At 44.8% G+C, this 17614-nt stretch overlaps 1 protein-coding gene across 6 annotated transcripts; it reads left to right on the forward strand.

The window, feature by feature from the left end:
• Nucleotides 1-9299: 9299 nt before the first annotated feature.
• On the forward strand, nt 9300-16660 carry LOC127293346 (uncharacterized). 6 transcript variants are annotated; one of them, XM_071818696.1, is made up of 14 exons: nt 9310-9541; nt 9624-9821; nt 9909-10130; nt 10574-11074; nt 11159-11396; nt 12129-12244; nt 12389-12701; nt 12921-13164; nt 13244-13451; nt 13793-13877; nt 14020-14272; nt 14842-15148; nt 16172-16222; nt 16328-16660. In XM_071818696.1, the coding sequence occupies exons 1-11, from the start codon at nt 9413-9415 to the stop codon at nt 14181-14183; spliced, it is 2418 nt and encodes an 805-aa protein (XP_071674797.1). In that variant the 5' UTR covers nt 9310-9412; the 3' UTR covers nt 14184-14272; nt 14842-15148; nt 16172-16222; nt 16328-16660. The 6 variants fall into 6 exon arrangements, with proteins under 6 accessions (XP_051178903.1, XP_051178901.1, XP_071674795.1 ...); XM_071818694.1 differs by having other exon boundaries at nt 9306-9541; nt 11159-12244; XM_071818695.1 differs by having other exon boundaries at nt 9306-9541; nt 11159-12244; nt 14842-14999.
• Nucleotides 16661-17614: the final 954 nt, after the last annotated feature.

Genomic DNA, 17614 nt, shown 5'->3' on the forward strand with positions numbered 1-17614 from the left:
TGTTTTGTTTTGAATAAGATCGGATCCTAGCTATCCTTGTTTGGGAGAGAGACACGCTCCGCTTTTTCATATGAACACTTGTTCTTCGTTTTACTTTTAATGTTCAATGATAAAAGTTGGAAGCTACAATACTTATTGTTTGGTTGGAAAAAGAAAATGCCTCATATGTCTTGGATAATTTGATACTTGGCAATTGTTTTGAGCTCTCAAGTAGATCATAAGTTTTAGCATGTAGTTTAAACCTATTAGTGGAGAACTACCGTAAAGCTTGTTAAAATTGGTTTGCATAATTGATCTCTCTTAAGGTCTAGATATTTTCTGGTAAAAGTGTTTGAGCAACAAGGAAGACAGTGTAGAGTATTATAATGCTTGCGATATGTTCTTATGTAAGTTTTGCTGTACCGGTTCATACTTGTGTTTGCTTCAAACAACCTTGCTAGCCTAAGCCTTGTATCGAGAGGGAATACTTCTCATGCATCCAAAATCCTTGAGCCAACCACTATGCCAATTGTGTCCACCATACCTACCTACTATGTGGTATTTCCTGCCATTCCAAAGTAAATTGCTTGAGTGCTACCTTTAAACAATTCAAAATTTATCACCTCTGATTTGTGTCAATGTTTTATAGCTCATGAGGAAGTATGTGGTGTTTAGCTTTCAACCTTGTCATTTACTTTTGACGGACTCTCATATGGACTAGTGGCACATCCGCTTATCCAATAATTTTGCAAAAAGAGCTGGCAATGGGATTCCCAGTCCCAAATTAATCAAACTAAATAGACACTCCTCCATGGTATGTGATTGTTGGACGGCACCCGAAGGATTCGGTTAGCCATGGCTTGTGTAAGCAAAGGTTGGGAGGAGTGTCATCATAATAAAACTAAAATAAAAAGGCACTCCTTCATGGTATGAGATTGTTGGCAGGCACCCGAAGGATTCGGTTAGCCATGGCTTGTGTAAGCAAAGGTTGGGAGGAGTGTCATCATAATAAAACTAAAATAAAAAGGCACTCCTTCATGGTATGAGATTGTTGGCAGGCACCCGAGGATTCGGTTAGCCATGGTTTGTGAAAGAAAGGTTGGAAGGAGTGCCACCCAAAAATAAATATGCAATAATTCATGGGAGCCGCTCTTGAAAGTCCGGTTGGCGAGGTAGTTAGTGTACCCACTACCATTCGTTGACAACAACAAACACCTCTCAAAACTCTACTTTTATGCTCTCTATATGTTTTCAAAACCAAAGCTCTAGCACAAATATAGCAATCGATGCTTTCCTCTTTGAAGGACCATTCTTTTACTTTATGTTGAGTCAGTTTACCCATTTCCTCCCACCTTAGAAGCAAACACTTGTGTTAACTGCATTGATTCTTACATACTTGCATATTTGCATTCATCATATTACTTTGTGTTGACAATTATCCATGAGATGTGCATGTTGAAAGTTGAAAGCAACCGCTGAAACTTATATCTTCCTTTGTGTTGCTTCGATGCCTTTACTTTGAATCTATTGCTTTATGAGTTAACTCTTGTGCAATCTTTTGATGCTTGTCTTGAAAGTACTCTCCATGAAAAGTTTTGCTATATGTTATCTACTTGTTAGCAACTATAGATCATTGCCTTGAGTCACTTCATTCATTTCATATGCTTTGTAATAGTATGATCAAGGTTATGTAAGTAGCATGTCACTACAGAAATTATTCTTTTTATCGTTTACCTGCTCGGGACGAGCAGGAACTAAGCTTGGGGATGCTGATACGTCCCCGACGTATCCATAATTTCTGTCGTTCCATGCTTGTTTTATGACAATACTTACATGTTTTGCTTGCACTTTATGATGATTTCATGCATTTTCCGGAACTAACCTATTAACGAGATGCCACGGTGCCGTTCTCGTTTCTGCTGTTTTTGGTTCCGTAAAGGCTGTTCGGGCAATATTCTCGGAATTGGACGAAATCAACGCCAAACCTCCTATTTTTCCCGGAAGCATCCAGAACACCGAAGAGGAGTCGGAGAGGGGCCGAGAGGGCCACCAGACCATAAGGCGGCGCGGCCCGGCTCGGGCCCGCGCCACCCTATGGTGTGGCGCCCCAGGTGCCCCCTGCGCCGCCTCTTCGCCTATAAAATCCCTTTCGACCTAAAAACACCGTACCAATTGACGAAACTCCAGAAAGACTCCAGGGGCGCCGCCGCCATCGCGAAACTCCAATTCGGGGGACAGAACTCTGTTCCGGCACCCTGCCGGAACGGGGAAGTGCCCCCGGAAGCCATCTCCATCAACGCCATCGCCTCCATCATGCTCCGTGAGTAGTTCCCCCATGGACTACGGGTTCTAGCAAGATAGCTATGTCGGTATACTCTCCCCCATGTACTTCAATACAATGGTCTCATGAGCTGCCTTACATGATTGAGATTCATCTGATGTAATCGGTGTTGTGTTTGTTGGGATCCGATGGATGATACATTATGATTAGTCTATCTATAAAGTTTGTGAAGTTATTGTTGCTGCAATCTTGTTATGCTTAATGCTTGTCACTAGGGCCCGAGTGGCATGATCTTAGATTTGAGCTCTATACTTATTGCTTAGATTGTATCTACAAGTTGTATGCACATGTCACTGTCCGGAACCAATGGCCCCGAAGTGACAGAAATCGGGACAACCGGAGGGGATGGTAGTGATGTGAGGATCACATGTTTTCACGGTGTGTTAATGCTTTGCTCCGGTACTCTATTAAAAGGAGTACCTTAATATCCAGTAGTTTCCCTTGAGGCCCGGCTGCCACCGGCTGGTAGGACAAAAGATGTTGTGCAAGTTTCTCATTGCGAGCACGCACGACTATATATGGAACACATGCCTATTGATTGCTTTGTACTTGGACACCGTTTTATTATTATCTGCAAATGCCCTGCTATGATTGTTACATGAGTTTCTCTCATCCATGCAACGCCCGTCATCCGTCCCCGTGCCTACAGTATTTTAATCCTGCTGTTTACTAAAATCACTACTGCTGTCTCTATTACTCGTCGTCGTTATTTCACTACTGCTATCGTTATAAACCTGTTACTACTGATAAACCCTTGCGAGCAAGTCTGTTTCCAGGTGCAACTGAATTGACAACTCCGTTGTTAAGGCTTCCAAGTGTTCTTTGTCTCCCCTTGTGTCGAATCAATAAATTGGGTTTTACTTCCCTCGAAGACTGTTGCGATCCCCTATACTTGTGGGTCATCAACTGTTTTTACAACTCAAGAGGGGACGAGGTAGGCGATAAACTACATCCTACCTGCGATTTTTCTCTCCAATTTCTCTTGGATCTTGCATCGAAGTGCCTGCGTCTCCTCGCCTAAAGCGTCTGTAACAAACTCTGCCGGGGTTCATCTACCTCCGCTGGATGAGGGTGTGGAGGTGCGGCCCGCGGCGAGCCCTCTACGGCGGCAGAAGCAAGAGGCGACCGACGCAACGCTGTCCACGCGTGGGGAAGACCGGTGATTTGCCTTGTGGATGGAGTGGGAGCACTAACTTCTTACAGTTACTGTTAAGAATGGGTACAGTAATAGATGGGAAGCGCTAATGCGGTTTGACCAATTATACATGTGTCAGCTCGTGGAGGGGTGTGCAGCTACCCCCGTGGGCAGCGAGGTTCATCCGTATCAACAAATATCACATCCCTCAGAGTGGTACAACAGAAACACTGCAGGTCATAACACTCAAGATTATATTACAAACATGGTTCTTAACAAGTTGGTATTTTCACGGGTCCGATGAGAACACCCTACGATATTACTTAAGTATCATTACAACTCAAACCTAAAATACATGACGAGCTCAGCAACTTATTTAAGTAAGAGATACTACGATGCTCGGCTTTGAGATGTCTAGGGTAAGACTATACTCCTCCGCCTCCGTGTTGTCAACTCCGTAGACTATCCCATAGTCCACGCCTTCAACTCCTCCTGAAAGGTCTAGCTCTTCATAGAACACCTCGTAGCCTCCTTCGGGTGCTCCGGTATAGGCCTCCTCTTCATAGTCACAGTCTAGCAAGGGTATCAAAAGAAACTGAGTACAGAGGTACTCAACAAGTTCAAAAGAGAAGAGGTGTTTGATGCACTAGATACAACCATTTATCAGAAAATCTCAGGTCAATGCATGTTTCGCAAACATTTCTTCAAAAGATTTATTTTATTCCGAACACTATGCCCGCCAGTATTCATAGGTTGACCAGAACTTCATGGAGTTCCTTTCCTGCCGTGTTCATAGTTCCCTTCCCGGAACAGAGAGTGACACCCACAATTTTATACACTCTGCAAAGGTGCGTTACTTTTCCCATAAGAGAACTTATCCTTGTTGCCAACCGGGCGTACCTTCCCGTCCACACTTCCTTGGTGTGAGGCCTAGTATAAGAACTAAGCCAATCACTGCCTTTTCCTCGACTCCGCACCCACCCTTTTGTCCCACTCACATATTCCCGGTAGACATCTCCCGTTCATATGACTTTACCCACGATATGCTATGGACAATCCATCATAGACGGTAGAGCGCTCTCATCCACACGGATGGGGATTTTAAAGGATTTCCCAACCTACTGCCGTGTTCTCGCAACGTGCAGCCAGGCTCTATCAAATCAGTTGATATGCAGAAGGGAAAAGATATAGCTGACTTCCCCAGAGCCATTATAGATCTCATGGTTAACGCGATATGTACGGTGCTAGAATCACTAGACGACATTGGTGATTAGTCCTAGATGAGTAGAACCCTTGCAATAGAACCTCCACAATCAACACATACCATGGTTCCGTTTCCTACCACATAGTCATATTCATAATTGGAAAAGTAACATTTGATTTTCAATGCAGGAGTGATAAGTTTACTGCTTTGCGAGTAAATTGATATAAAATAATCAATATGACATGAGCAAGAGTGAACTTGCATGGTGACTACGAGATAGTGCATTTTGAAGTTTTGGATGGAACTTGAACCTCAGGTTCTAAAAAGAAGCATCATTGTCCGGCATGGACAATGTTATAAAATCCAAATGGTACATGCATGAGTGATTTTATTTTTATGTTGAATCCCTTTACCGGAGTATTATTAAGGTTTGTGGATTTAAATTTTGATTTAAACATTTATGCTTTAAGCAGTAATTTATAATCTTTCAATATTTTCTTAAGATGGTTTCCTTAAAAAGGAAAAGATTTAAGAGTGATAGAATTTTCCTTTGGAAAATTATTTATTTCAAATAAAGAATTTGAAATAATAGAGTTTTTCCCTTTTGGATTATTAATTTCAAAAGAAAAGCTTGGAATATTAGAATATTTTCTTTTTGGAAAATATTTGTCTTTTTAAAAGAAAAAGAGTTGGAATAATGGAATTTTATTTTGAAGATCTTTGATAAACAAATATTTAAATTTGTTTGGAATTTTCCATGATTTTATATCAAATTCGAAATTCCAAAATTTTCCTTGATTTTATATCAAATTTCAAATTCCAAAATTTGAACTTGTGTTGATTATTGCTTTCCTTATTTTATTTTGGTTGAGAATTATTTTAAATATGTTATTCCAATTTTTCTTGAATTTTTGGAGGTATTTAAGATTTACTTGCATTTTTTAAAGTGAAAGAGTTTGAATTTAAATCAATTTGATTTAAAAATGAATGTGAAAAGACCAAAATACCCATGACCCACTGGTCAGCCCACTTGGGCTGAACCAGACCACCTCGGTGGGATCCGACCGAGTCGGCCCACCCCACTCTCTCCTCTCTCTTTTGCACAAACCCTAACCCTAACCCTTGGTGACCTCGTGGCGATGGCGTCGCCGCCACGCTCCGGCCGATTCTGGCAGTCCTAGGGCTCGCCCTTGGTCGCGTTCGATGCAGCTCGCGACGCTCTACCACGCCATCTGCGAGGATCTGACGCCCTCTTCTTCGTGCTCCATATCGCCGGGCTCAGCCTCGACGGGAAGGTCGGGCTCCTCCGTGACCCGCCCCTTCCTCCCCGGTATACAGCCCCACCGACTGCCCCTTTTGGGTACACGCCCATCACACACGAAATGATGGTGTCGTCGGGGTGGTACTTATACCCGCCACAGGATGGGTCACCAGAGGTGGGTGAATCCATGATGGGGCCGTCGCCTTCGTCCATTGACCTCAACCGTGCGATGGCGGCACACTCCAAGGCCCCTAAGAAGCTGCCCGCAGCAGCGATTACCGGTGCCTGCACCCTTTTTGACGATTTTTCGGATGAGTGTGCGCCGCCTTCTATGCAGGTAGCGACCATGATGCACGCCCCTCCATCTTACCTGCCGACAATGCCGACCACCATGGAATATCCGTCAACTGAGCATGCTCCCACGCCACCTCCCATTGACATAGAGGAGGACAACACTGGCCATGCTGGCACCATGAACATCGACGAGGAGCCGTTGTTCATTGACGAGCTCACACAAGCCACGGCTGCACAAGGTCGAGGTCGCCGGGTCAGCAAAAGAACCAGCAACTACACGGAGCTAGAGGACAGAATGATCGTCGAGGGATGGTTGACCATTGGGCAAGATCCATTGATAGGTACCAAGCAGAAGGGGACCACATTATGGCGCTAGGTCCATGACTACTTCCATGAACATCGTCGGTACAAGGATGAGCGATTTGACAGCGACCGCAATGAGTGCTCCCTCCAAAAGAGGTGGGGAACAATTCAGATAGAATGCAACAAGTTCCAGACGGTGTATGATCACATGAGGCGGGTTCCCGTTAGTGGCATCGGCATGAAGGACTTCGTATAGTTCTTAGCCTCAACTTGTAATTACGTTGGTTGCATATACATTTTTCATTGTTGTCTCCCTTTGCTCTAGGTGTGGCAAGCTTTGGATTACTTCAAAACGGCGAATGAAGGAAGGACCTTTCGCTTCTCTCATTGTTGGAGGGAATTCCAAGGCACCCCCAAGTTCAGCGAGAGGTATGAGGGGTACATGGCAAGCTTGTTTGGCAGCAAGACTGCCAAAGATGCCACAGTCATTGACCTTGATGGTGGCCAGCCTTGCGGTAGCTCCGCTTCTCGTGCAAGAGATCCACGAGGCCACAAGGCAACCAAGGCCGACATGAAGCGTGATGCTTCGGCCATGCATTTGGTCGGCACCTTGAAGGAGATATATGCTAACAAAGAGGTGTCCACAGACAAGAAGAATGAGAGGAAGCGCCGGGAGAAGGAAGAGGACATGAAGAGTTACTTCGAGGTCCAAAAGAGGAAGCTTGAGATTGAAGAGGTCAAGGCCAAGACGATGGCTAGGGAAGTGGAGCTTAAAGAGAAAGAATTGGAGCTCATTGCAGCGGCAAGGGCCAAAGCGGTGGAGCTGAAGGAGAGGAAAGTTGAGCTGAAACGACAAGCCGAGGACCACATGATCATGACCGCCGACTTGACCGCCATAAACGAGGTGAAGAGACCTTGGTTCGAGAAGAGGCAGAAGGAGATCCGAGAGCGCACAAATTGAGTTGACAATCTCAATTTGTAATTTTTATATTTGTTTAAACTATGACACATTTTGTTTCCTGGTCATGCTACATTTTATTTAATATTTTCTAGATTTTTATATATTATTTATAAATCTATGTGGCCAAATGGCCTATTTCCCAAAGAAATAGACCATATATTGGCCGCGTTGGCCAAATGGGTGGCCGCTGCATTGGATGCATCGTGTGACCCAAACGGACACGCGAACGCAGGGCGCTATCTGCGTGTTCGTGCGGCCACCCAAACAGCCCAAAACGGACGGTCCAACGCGTCCATTTGGGTCACAACCTTGGAGATGCCCTAAGCCCCTCGGCAGCATGTCCAAACTGACGGTGTGCCCAAGAGCATCTCTTCACCTTCCTTAAAAGCCCTCTGTAACAGTAAAAGGGGTGCCGGCATTAAAAATCACGTTCAACGGCACCCTTTAATTTATTTTTTGCGCCAATGTGGAGCTAGGGAGTTTTCGGCGCTCCTAGGCCGAACCCTACCTATGGGGGATAACGGAGACATCGGATGAATGGAAAATTAACACGGGCCAACCTGGCAGTGAGATGTGGTCTACCTTGTCTGCCGAGACGGTCAGATGACGGTCACGCAGCAGCGAAAATGTGTGCCACCACGTTCCCGCCCTTTCCACCGCTCCCCGCCTCCAGCTTCCCGCTATTTCCACCACTATATGTGGCATCCGACCGCCATTGCCACTGCACATCTCTACTCCACATCTGCAAACTCCTCTCCCATGTTGCCCGACGATCTCGCCCTAACCTACACGGAGGCGGAGGCATTGAGCGCCTCCAACTACTCCTACCGGCCGCCGGGTTACTAGTGTCCCCCGGTTGGAGGCTGAGCGCCGGAGGCATGCCGGTCTCACCCCCTCCCCCCAAGGTGGAGCTCGCCGTGCGGCCATCACCCACCACCACTACGTCGAGATCACCCCCAGCAACGCATGGATCCCCGTTGGGATCCCGATAACGCCGCTACTTGGAACGCCTTCTTCTTTAATTGCAGGGAGATGGAGCTCGCCAGGTACGAGGGGGATGGGCCGCCTCCGGTGGACAACAACGAGGCCGTCCGACGGCTATGGTGGGTGGCTGGACCCTCGAGAGTGTGATGAGCCACATCTTGGTGGGCGACTACACTCTCTTGCAATACCCTCACTTCCAGCCACCGAAGAAGGGCGATAGCGGGCGCAGAACATCGTCACCAGGGAACCCTCTCCCCCATACGATCATCTTTTTGCAACCGAGGCCGGAGTGGAAGGTGCCACCGGAATACACCATGGCCGCCAACAACTTTAGGCGTCTAGGCGACCCGGAGGAGTAGCCGGGCCAGCATGCAACCATCTGCGCCTCCTTGGAACCCTAGCTACGGGCGCCGGTGGACTACAGCCAGTCCTAGTGGCAAAAGGAGGAGCATGCCTACAGTGTGCGTCGTGGCGACGACGGCCAAGACTGCAGCCGCTGCGGCCACCGGTCCCATCAGCGTGCACAACCACAACCGCTGCGGATGCAACCACTACCGCCACATAGGTTCCAGCCGCGCCTAGCGTGCGAAGACGACGACGAGTCTAGTGACTACGAAGACATGTACTGTAAGGCTAGGGTGGGAGTATGACTAGTTTTATGATTTACATATGTAATAATAATTTTTATTTAATTTGTAGAGTTATTTATATTGGGGCGACAACTGGGAGCAGACCGGCCCTTATTTTCCTATTTAAGCCCGCTCCCTTTATATGGGGCAAAAATCAGTAACCCCGGAACCCATTTGGGAATGGTCTGAAGGCCCAAAGGCCGAGCCCGACTCGCCGACTCTAATGGAAGCTAACACCAGCGGAAATGAGAATGCTTGAGAAAGCGCAGTTCATCTTGTAGGAAGACACGAAAGAGGGCCGGCAGCGGCCGAGACGGTGGAATGCCTGGTCGGCGGCGGCCGAGGCGGGGGCGGGTTACCCAACCTGGTAATCCGTCGACGGCAGATGGGGGCAGAGGGTGTGGCGAGGGAGGAAGCTCGGGTCAGTCTGTCGGGGCGGATGACTATGTGGTGGGTGCTCGTGCTTATGTGTCTGCTGAATTTATTGGTCATTGCTGTTGTTCTGAATTTGTTTTCTGTCTGTTGTTCATAGCCTGATGTGAAACATCGCGCTGGAGCAGATGATGGACAGGCAAGAACAGTGGTGATGGCGGAGAAGGAAGATCAGGTTCCTGCTGACAGTAATGGACGGGATGGTGCTGCTGAAAGTAACAACGACCAAGCTCTGGTTGCTCCAAAAGGAAGATGCTTTGGAGATGAAGATGCTCCTAGCAAATTTTCACTTTTGCAAGTAAGAATTTGGTGCACTGAACCTGCTTTTCTCCCCGCTGAATTTGTTGGCTGTAGTTCTGAATGTTTTGCTGCCTACTGTTCATAGCATGATGTGAATGACCGCCCATGTGTATGTGATTCTGGAGCAATTGATGGACTGACATTTGCGGAGGAGAAGGAAAGTCAGGTGGCTGCTGATGGAGGAAGAGGTAGTGCCGGAGGAAACACTGGTGAAGTTGTGATGAGGAAAGATGAATGCTTTCTAGTGGATGCTATCATGAATTGGAGAATGGAGGATGTTGTGAATTCTGATCTATTCAAGGATAATGTTAGTTCCGATTAATTCCTATCTCTCATTTGTTGGTTCTAGCTCAAGATATGCATGTCAACATTTGCTTATTGGTTGAGACAAAGAGGCATGAAGCTCCTTTAATTTAGTTTATGCTGTTTTCTTTCCTTTAATCATAAAAACTTGAGATTTTGTACATATATATCCTCAAGGAAATCTTCCTTCAGAAAACTGCAAATTATATATCCAATTGAAATACTAACCAGCCGTCCATAATCCATTATTACAATATGAGAAAATGTTTCAAAGTAGAAGTAACCAATAACTTGCTGTTGTGCATAACTGCATATACCTTGACATCAAGACATGCCTTTAATATTTGCACAGTTCCATCGATATCCAATTCATTTATTTTTTCTTCATGCATGGTTTGTGTCGTATCTTATTCTGAATAAATTTTAACAAAATTTCATTCCAAACAGGTTCATCAAATACCTCTTACCTTTACGTCAGTTCAACAATACCTAGAAATTCACAATAGTCTATTGCTTGAAGAGACCCGGGCAAACATACAGCTTGGATTATTTGATCTTGCAAAAGGACCAACTTATCATGCTCTTTCGGTATCACCAACTTCTGATCCATGTGTGTTCTTCATTGACATTGATCTCAACATACCTACTGATTGCTTCCATATAGCAGAAGATGGGGATTTATTCCTTCTGACAACTCAGCCCCACGGGGAATTCGATCACACATCAGTTTGTTTTGCGGTTGCCATTGAAGTTGGCCGCTATTCTTGTTTCCAAAGAGGTTTTCGAGTTTTAGTCTCCAAATATCACAAAGATTTTAATCTCCGAGCAACAAAGTATGTTAGTTTCTTAACTAACATAATGGGTGGCATTACTCTCTCGAAAGCGATGACATCTGTTGAGCGTCGAGGTTCTTCTGCCGTCGAGTCAATCCTTTGGATCGATGAAAAGGTAACATGCTAGACCAATCATTTGGTGGTGTACGAAATCATTTTCCTTTGGATCTAACCTTCTTAAATGAATATTTTGTTGCAGGCCAAAACGAAAATCTGCAGTTGTGGTGAATTGCCAATTGCTGAATTTTCTCCTCCAAATAAATTCAGTGATGAGCAAATAAATGCTCTGAAGTGCATTCTTTCAAAACTCAGGTGTCCGCACATCAATGCCCCTGAAGTTTTATGGGGCCCTCCTGGTTCTGGCAAGACAGAGATAGCTGCTACGATGCTCCATTCTTTGGTTGAATGGAAATTTAGAGTTCTTGTCTGTGTTCCAAGTGAGAAGCATATTATTAGGTTTCTTCATAAGTTCGAAACTCTTTTCCCTTCATTCAACCTCAGCGATATGCTTGTGCTCAATGATATGAATGGCGTGGAAAAAAGCAACAGTTTTGCTAATTTGAGCTTAGAAACCCGAGTTCAGGAGCTCTATTGCTGCACATATACGTGGAGGAGCTGGATTAAGGAGTTATCTTTTGTGCTAGAAATGAAACCCTACTGCCAGGATAGCTGTTATCATGAGGGACGCATATGTAAGGCAAAAAACCTAATGGTCTTCTGCTTGGAATCTTTTAGGCAAAAGATTTCTGCGCTCATATTAGATGTCAGAAAATGTTCAAAAGATTTGATTAGGAGTCTTTCAGGGAAGTGCCTATTGGACAATGATGTTGCAAACATAAAAAATTTGATGACTGAGCTATCACAGCTCAAGAATCTTATATTGAATGACAGTCTAACCAGCTCTGATGTGCACTGGGCGTTTGAGTTTTCTTCCTCTTTACATTTGGCAGAGGTTGCAAATAGGGACATTGCAGAATTAATGAATGCAAAACGAATGAGTTGTCTTAAATTAATGGACATACTCATCAACTCATTTGAGTTTCCTATGTTAGAAGACAGAAACAAACTGGAAGATTTCTATCTTGGACACTCCCGTATCATCATCTGCACTCCTTCCTGTTCCAGTCGCCTCATACACCTGAAGTTAACTCTATTTGATACTTTGTTAGTTGATGATGCCTCACAGATAAAGGAAGCTGACCTACTTATTCCACTATCTATGACAACCAAGCATGTCTTTTTGTTGGGGGATCATTTAGATTTACAGGCTACGGTGAAAAGTGAGGTATATATTTGACACAGTAGCCTGGTTTATGATTACTATGTTTATTTCATCTTATGCTAACATAAACCGCTGTTATTCTGATTTTATATGTTTGTTTCTAGTTTTTATGCTAGTTTTATGATAGTTCATTTTGTAAATTGCTAGGTTTGTAAAAAAGCGGGCTATGATTCCAGCCTTTTTAAACGCCTGCTAAATTTATCTTGTGACAAGATGATGCTTACCGAGCAATATGTGATGCACCCTTCTATTAGCCTATTCGTGCGTAGCCATTTCTATGAGGGTAAAGTGGAGGATGCCGGTAATGTTCATTCTCATGACTATAATAAGCAGTTGGTGGATGAAAAGCTCCCTCCTTATTGTTTCTTTGACATCATGGATGTGGATGAGCTGAAAGTGAAGGGAAAAAGTTTTGTCGAGTCTTCTGTTATAATCTCCTTGCTCCAGAGCCTCTGCAAAGGTATACGCTCTTTTCTTTTCGTTTCTTGTTTTCTCTATTAATGCCTTTTGGAAAACCATATATATGTTACATTCTTATCGGGGAAAATGGAAAAATGAGAAAGATGTGTTATCTTGATTCTAAGTTAATGTTTAGCTTGCACTAATATACATCAATGGTTATGTTTGCTCAGCAGCCATATTTGAACATATGTATGGTTTTGTTCACCTTTTTTTTCAGGTCTGAAAAGTGAAATTGGGAAGCTCAGTGTTGCTGTACTATGTCTATGTAGCAGCCGAATTGATACAATTAAGAACCGATTGGGCACTACATATGCAAGTCATGATAGAATTGATCTAGAAGTTAATACACTAGATAATGCAAATGAAAGTTGGTATGACATAGTAATCTTGTCATCAGTTTTCGATACTAAATCAGAGCTTCCTGAGGGCAACAGAATAAACACAGCCCTTACAAAATCAAGGCACGTTATGCTCGTTTGTTTTCCTCTTGTAAGTAACAAAACATATATGTATTCACAAAATGATATGCTTTTTCTGTAGGCACTGCCTTTGGATTATTTGTGAAGGTGCTAATCTGCTTGATAGTGGAGGCACATGGGAAATTATTTATAAAAATGCAAATGAACGGGGTACTTGTGCAAAATTGACCAGCAACAGGATTTCTAGAGCCATGAAGATGTTAGAACTGAATGATCAGAAAAGAGCCACTACTACTAATTCTTCATTTACAGGAAACATTATGCAGAAGGTACATTCAAGTATAAGCACATGGATATTTCTTCGTTACTTTGACTGTAAAGTCACATTTCAGTCACTAAATTCTAATGCTCACATATAGGAGGAAAGAAAATGCATTCATATTTTTTTCTGCATTTTCAGAGGAAACAAGGAAAATGGTATAATTCAAGTTTCAGCAGTAGTTTCATTGTGAAAGAATTCAGTTCCATTAGGAAGGATAATTTCGAAATGTAGCTTGGAAAACCTTTTCTACGAAAACATATATAAAGTAGATCCTGAATAGTTCTTATTCTTCTTTTCATGTTTTCATTATATTTCGGTAAATAAATAAGGAATGTCTAACTATTGCAGCCAGGGAAAGAATGGACATGGAACGGAAGACCCAACAATGGCAAAGACATTTTGGGTTCCCTTCGAGATCAAAAGAACGCTCGTGGTATGTTACCATATTACGAAGTATTTGGTTGTGTTTTTTTTGGTGAAGATCTTGAAATATTAGTTAATACTTCTCTCGTTGTTCCATATGTTTACACCTATGATCTGAATAGTTCTCTCGTTCCTCATAATTTTATATGCAGATACATGTACGCTGCAGACTACCTTAACAACAACCGAATCGTTACACAAATTTCAGTGTTCGTGCTTGGATCCGCCACAGGATTTCCCATGGGAGCTGTGTTTTAACGACCTGAATAGTAAATATGAGAAGGCTGCAGCCAAAAAATTGCATCTGAAGAGATAGGCAAGAAAAGAGGCAAATACCGACAAGAGACTGCATTTGAAATTGCAAAAACCAAGGGCATCATTGGCAGAGTCAAATCCGAGACAGAGGTGAGATCTGCGTCTATGTATTTTGGTGTGGCATCGCCGCAGACAGTTTGACATTGTGCCAATATTATCACTGCACGACTAGCAAAATTTACTGCACTCCTTATGCAAGTTTCATGTTGGTAAATTTAGAGTATGTAAGATGGATAGTATGTTCCCAGCAAAAATAGGCCCATGTCGTCGTTCGCCAAGTTACACTTGCAAAACCCTATGTAGAACAGTCAGTAGAAACCTGGTGAAGAAATATGGGTTTAAAATGCAAAGAAGTAGAACCAGATAGCATTGGTCGTGATGGGTCATCATTCTTGTTAATGGGTTCATAGGATAGCAATATAAAGTAAGTAGAATCTTGTCACGGTGAAACTGAGAGGCTGAACATGGTCAGGGGTTGCTAGAGTGCTCCTGTGGTCGGATGGTAGAGCCTAGCCTGAATATCTGAATATGTTGTTAACAACATAGCTGTTGTCCCCGCAAAAAAAAAAAAGTTAGTTGTTTTGTGTTGCAATCAAGAAATTTCATGGTAGTGCACATTAAGCAGCGTGAGCGTACGTGGTGTTTTGACCTCTTTGCAGGAGCAGGAGCGGGAGTGCCTGTTCAAGCTGGAGTCGTACGAGCGGGTGGACGAAACTCTGACAGCAGAGGAGGCAGAGGAGCTGGTGGAGGCGGGGAGCATCATGGCCTGCAACTTCCGGCTAACCCGCAACTACTTCCGGCTGAGGCCTGGCGACGTGTACGTGTACGACAGTCGCTTCCCGTACATCCACCCCATCTCCGGCCTGCCGGTCTCGCACGCCGCCATGGTGATCGGGCACGGTGGGCAGCAGCAGCCGCCGCCGGCGAAGGGCCCGGTCCGCCACGTCCACATCCAGAACAGCGAAGGTGAGCGGTTTGGCGACGACGGTTTCGGGAGGGTCGACAGGGACACGGTGCGTGGGCTGTACAGGCTCACTCTGCCGCCGCTGCCACCTACCGCCGGCGCTGCTCCGTCGTTGTTGGAGCGCTAACTTACCACTCCTAACTGACTGACCAGTGACCACCAATGCAAGGCCGCAGAGGCCGACTGCTGATGCCGCCCTGACTGACTCCTGACCGATGCGATGCTAACCGATTCTGCTGCCTGCTGCTGCTTTTGCTTGTAGTAGCACATAGAATCTCAATCGGTCGGTGTCTTGTTTCTTTTTTTGGGCGATCGATGGTCGGAAGATCATGCGGTGAGACGATACTCTGACGGCTGGTATAGAGGCGGATCAACAGCTAACGTACTAGCACGCTGCTAACTGCTTTTCCGTGCACTGCCTGTTCTTGATCCATCGCCCCATGTTCTTTGCCGCTGTCACCGGCGACCTCCAGCATGCCCGCCGCCGCCGTTTCTGCTGCTATGGACTGGACGTTCCTGTCCCCTGTCTGCTGCCTCGACGACGACAGCCCATAGGCTTTTTTTCTTTCAGCTGGCCTAACAAGCATTGCACATACACGTATATGCATATAATACCTGAGATGGGGCCCTGGGCGGCCGCACACCCTGCCCCTCCCAAGGGCCGGCCCTGACGACGAGTCGTATGCCAGGACATTTTAGCTGACGCCGTCGCCTCCGTCCCTGCCATTCAGCCGCCAGCCGCCGTCTACTTGGAGACATAGTAGTACGGCAGTTCCAAACCTCTGCCCTGAGTCGACCCAAGCCGTGACGGCTTCGCGCATGGACAGCCACCTCCATGCCCGCTGCATGTCTCAGATACACGAAATTGGTCCGATTTCCTGTGTGATGTGTATGACCATACCAGATCAAAGATCCCGCTTGATGCTTTGCCCAACTCTCTCGTGCTTCCTCCATTGGATCGGTTATTCAGAGATCAATGCGTTATTCAGACTGTTATGTGACTGCTTCATTGTAATTTGTATCAGGTATTGTTCTTGGCATGACCTGGCCGCGGCAAGAGTTCAGTACATTGAAGGGCAGATAATTCAATCCCCCCCCCCCCCCCCCCCCCCGTCCAATATATATTACAGAACGCAGAAATTTTTTTGGCAGCTAATGGGTACGTGATTTGTGATGAACAGGCACAGGTGGAAGACAGCAGAGAGCACAGAAAAAACTAGACAAAAGCCGGCGCACGTTGGTCGCTGTGTGGAGAAAGATATCGGTAGTATTTGTCACGAGGAGTGGAGTGTGATGAAGGTTTCCTCAAGACTCTTATTGTGATACAGAAAACCATCGGTCAATGCGTTCTTCCGTAGCAATACACCATCTCACTACTAGTCTTGGTGTAAGTTGCTCTAGTATTCCATCTGCCACCATCACAATGTTTGATGCAGCAGCCAGAGGGAGGAATGCACGCATGTATTACTACCCCAGTTTTCTCAAAAATAATCTTAAGTTGGTTGGTTACTGTATCACGACCGGGGACACCTGGCACCGACTCAAAAGAAAGTTTCAATATATCTAAAATACTAACTCAGAATATACCAAGAAAACATACTCCCTCCATCTCACACATCATATGTACATCCAAATTTTGATGAACCTTGGACATGTTTTGTGGGAAGTAGGAATTATAACTTTTAACAAAAACTGTAGAGAGGCCCCAACAATAAATTTTAATAAAAAGCAAAAAAAATTTGATAAAGGTAATATACTAATATCAGGAAGATAACAATTACACCCGACCTTGCAAGGAAGTACCCTAATGGCAACATGTATGCACATAACCAAAAAAACCAAAAAAGAAAGAAAAATTACAAAAAAAAGTCCCGGATCTATTCCTTGTAATAGCAGATTAAACACAACCAAGACAACACTAAAAAATCCATCTTCTCCAAATGTGACACATTCAAGAAAGTAACAGTGCACTTCGCCGTGATCATAAATCATATGTTTTCACCCTAGAGAAGGACCGCTCTCTCAAAAATAATGCCTTCAACAAGTCAATTGCTAGGCACAATCAATTAAGGTCAGACCACGGGTTTTCATCCTAAAGATTATACTCCGAATTTCTCATGTGTTGCCACTCCGCTTGCCAATGCCACAGATCCAAGTCACAAATCACCAGGCCAATCCTTCATCTCCACCAGGACTCGAACCACCATTAATAGTCCATAGATCTCGGCTTGCATGTCATTCTCCACTACTAACATCACCATGGAACTAAAGACATGTCCCGTAATGGGCAACATACTACATAGCCTCACATCTCTCCCTCTGACACCAAACGGTCAGAAAAAACACGGTTACGCGCGACCGGATCCCATCCGATCCGGCAATCTCCAGGCACGAGTCTCCCAGTGGAGTTCATCGATGGAGCCTTCCAGAATGCGACAATTCGTCCAAATCAATGAAGACATGCGTCA

This window comes from Lolium perenne, chromosome 4, assembly GCF_019359855.2.
Source record: "Lolium perenne isolate Kyuss_39 chromosome 4, Kyuss_2.0, whole genome shotgun sequence".
NCBI classification, from domain to species: Eukaryota; Viridiplantae; Streptophyta; class Magnoliopsida; order Poales; family Poaceae; genus Lolium; species Lolium perenne.

Coding starts and splice junctions, on each gene's coding strand:
- LOC127293346 (XM_071818694.1), top strand. CDS start 9,413: ATGCCTGGTCGGCGGCGGCCGAGGCGGGGGCGGGTTACCCAACCTGGT. Junction 9,542..9,623: donor TCGGGGCGGATGACTATGTG/GTGGGTGCTCGT, acceptor TGTTGTTCATAG/CCTGATGTGAAACATCGCGC. Junction 12,702..12,920: donor GCTCCAGAGCCTCTGCAAAG/GTATACGCTCTT, acceptor CTTTTTTTTCAG/GTCTGAAAAGTGAAATTGGG.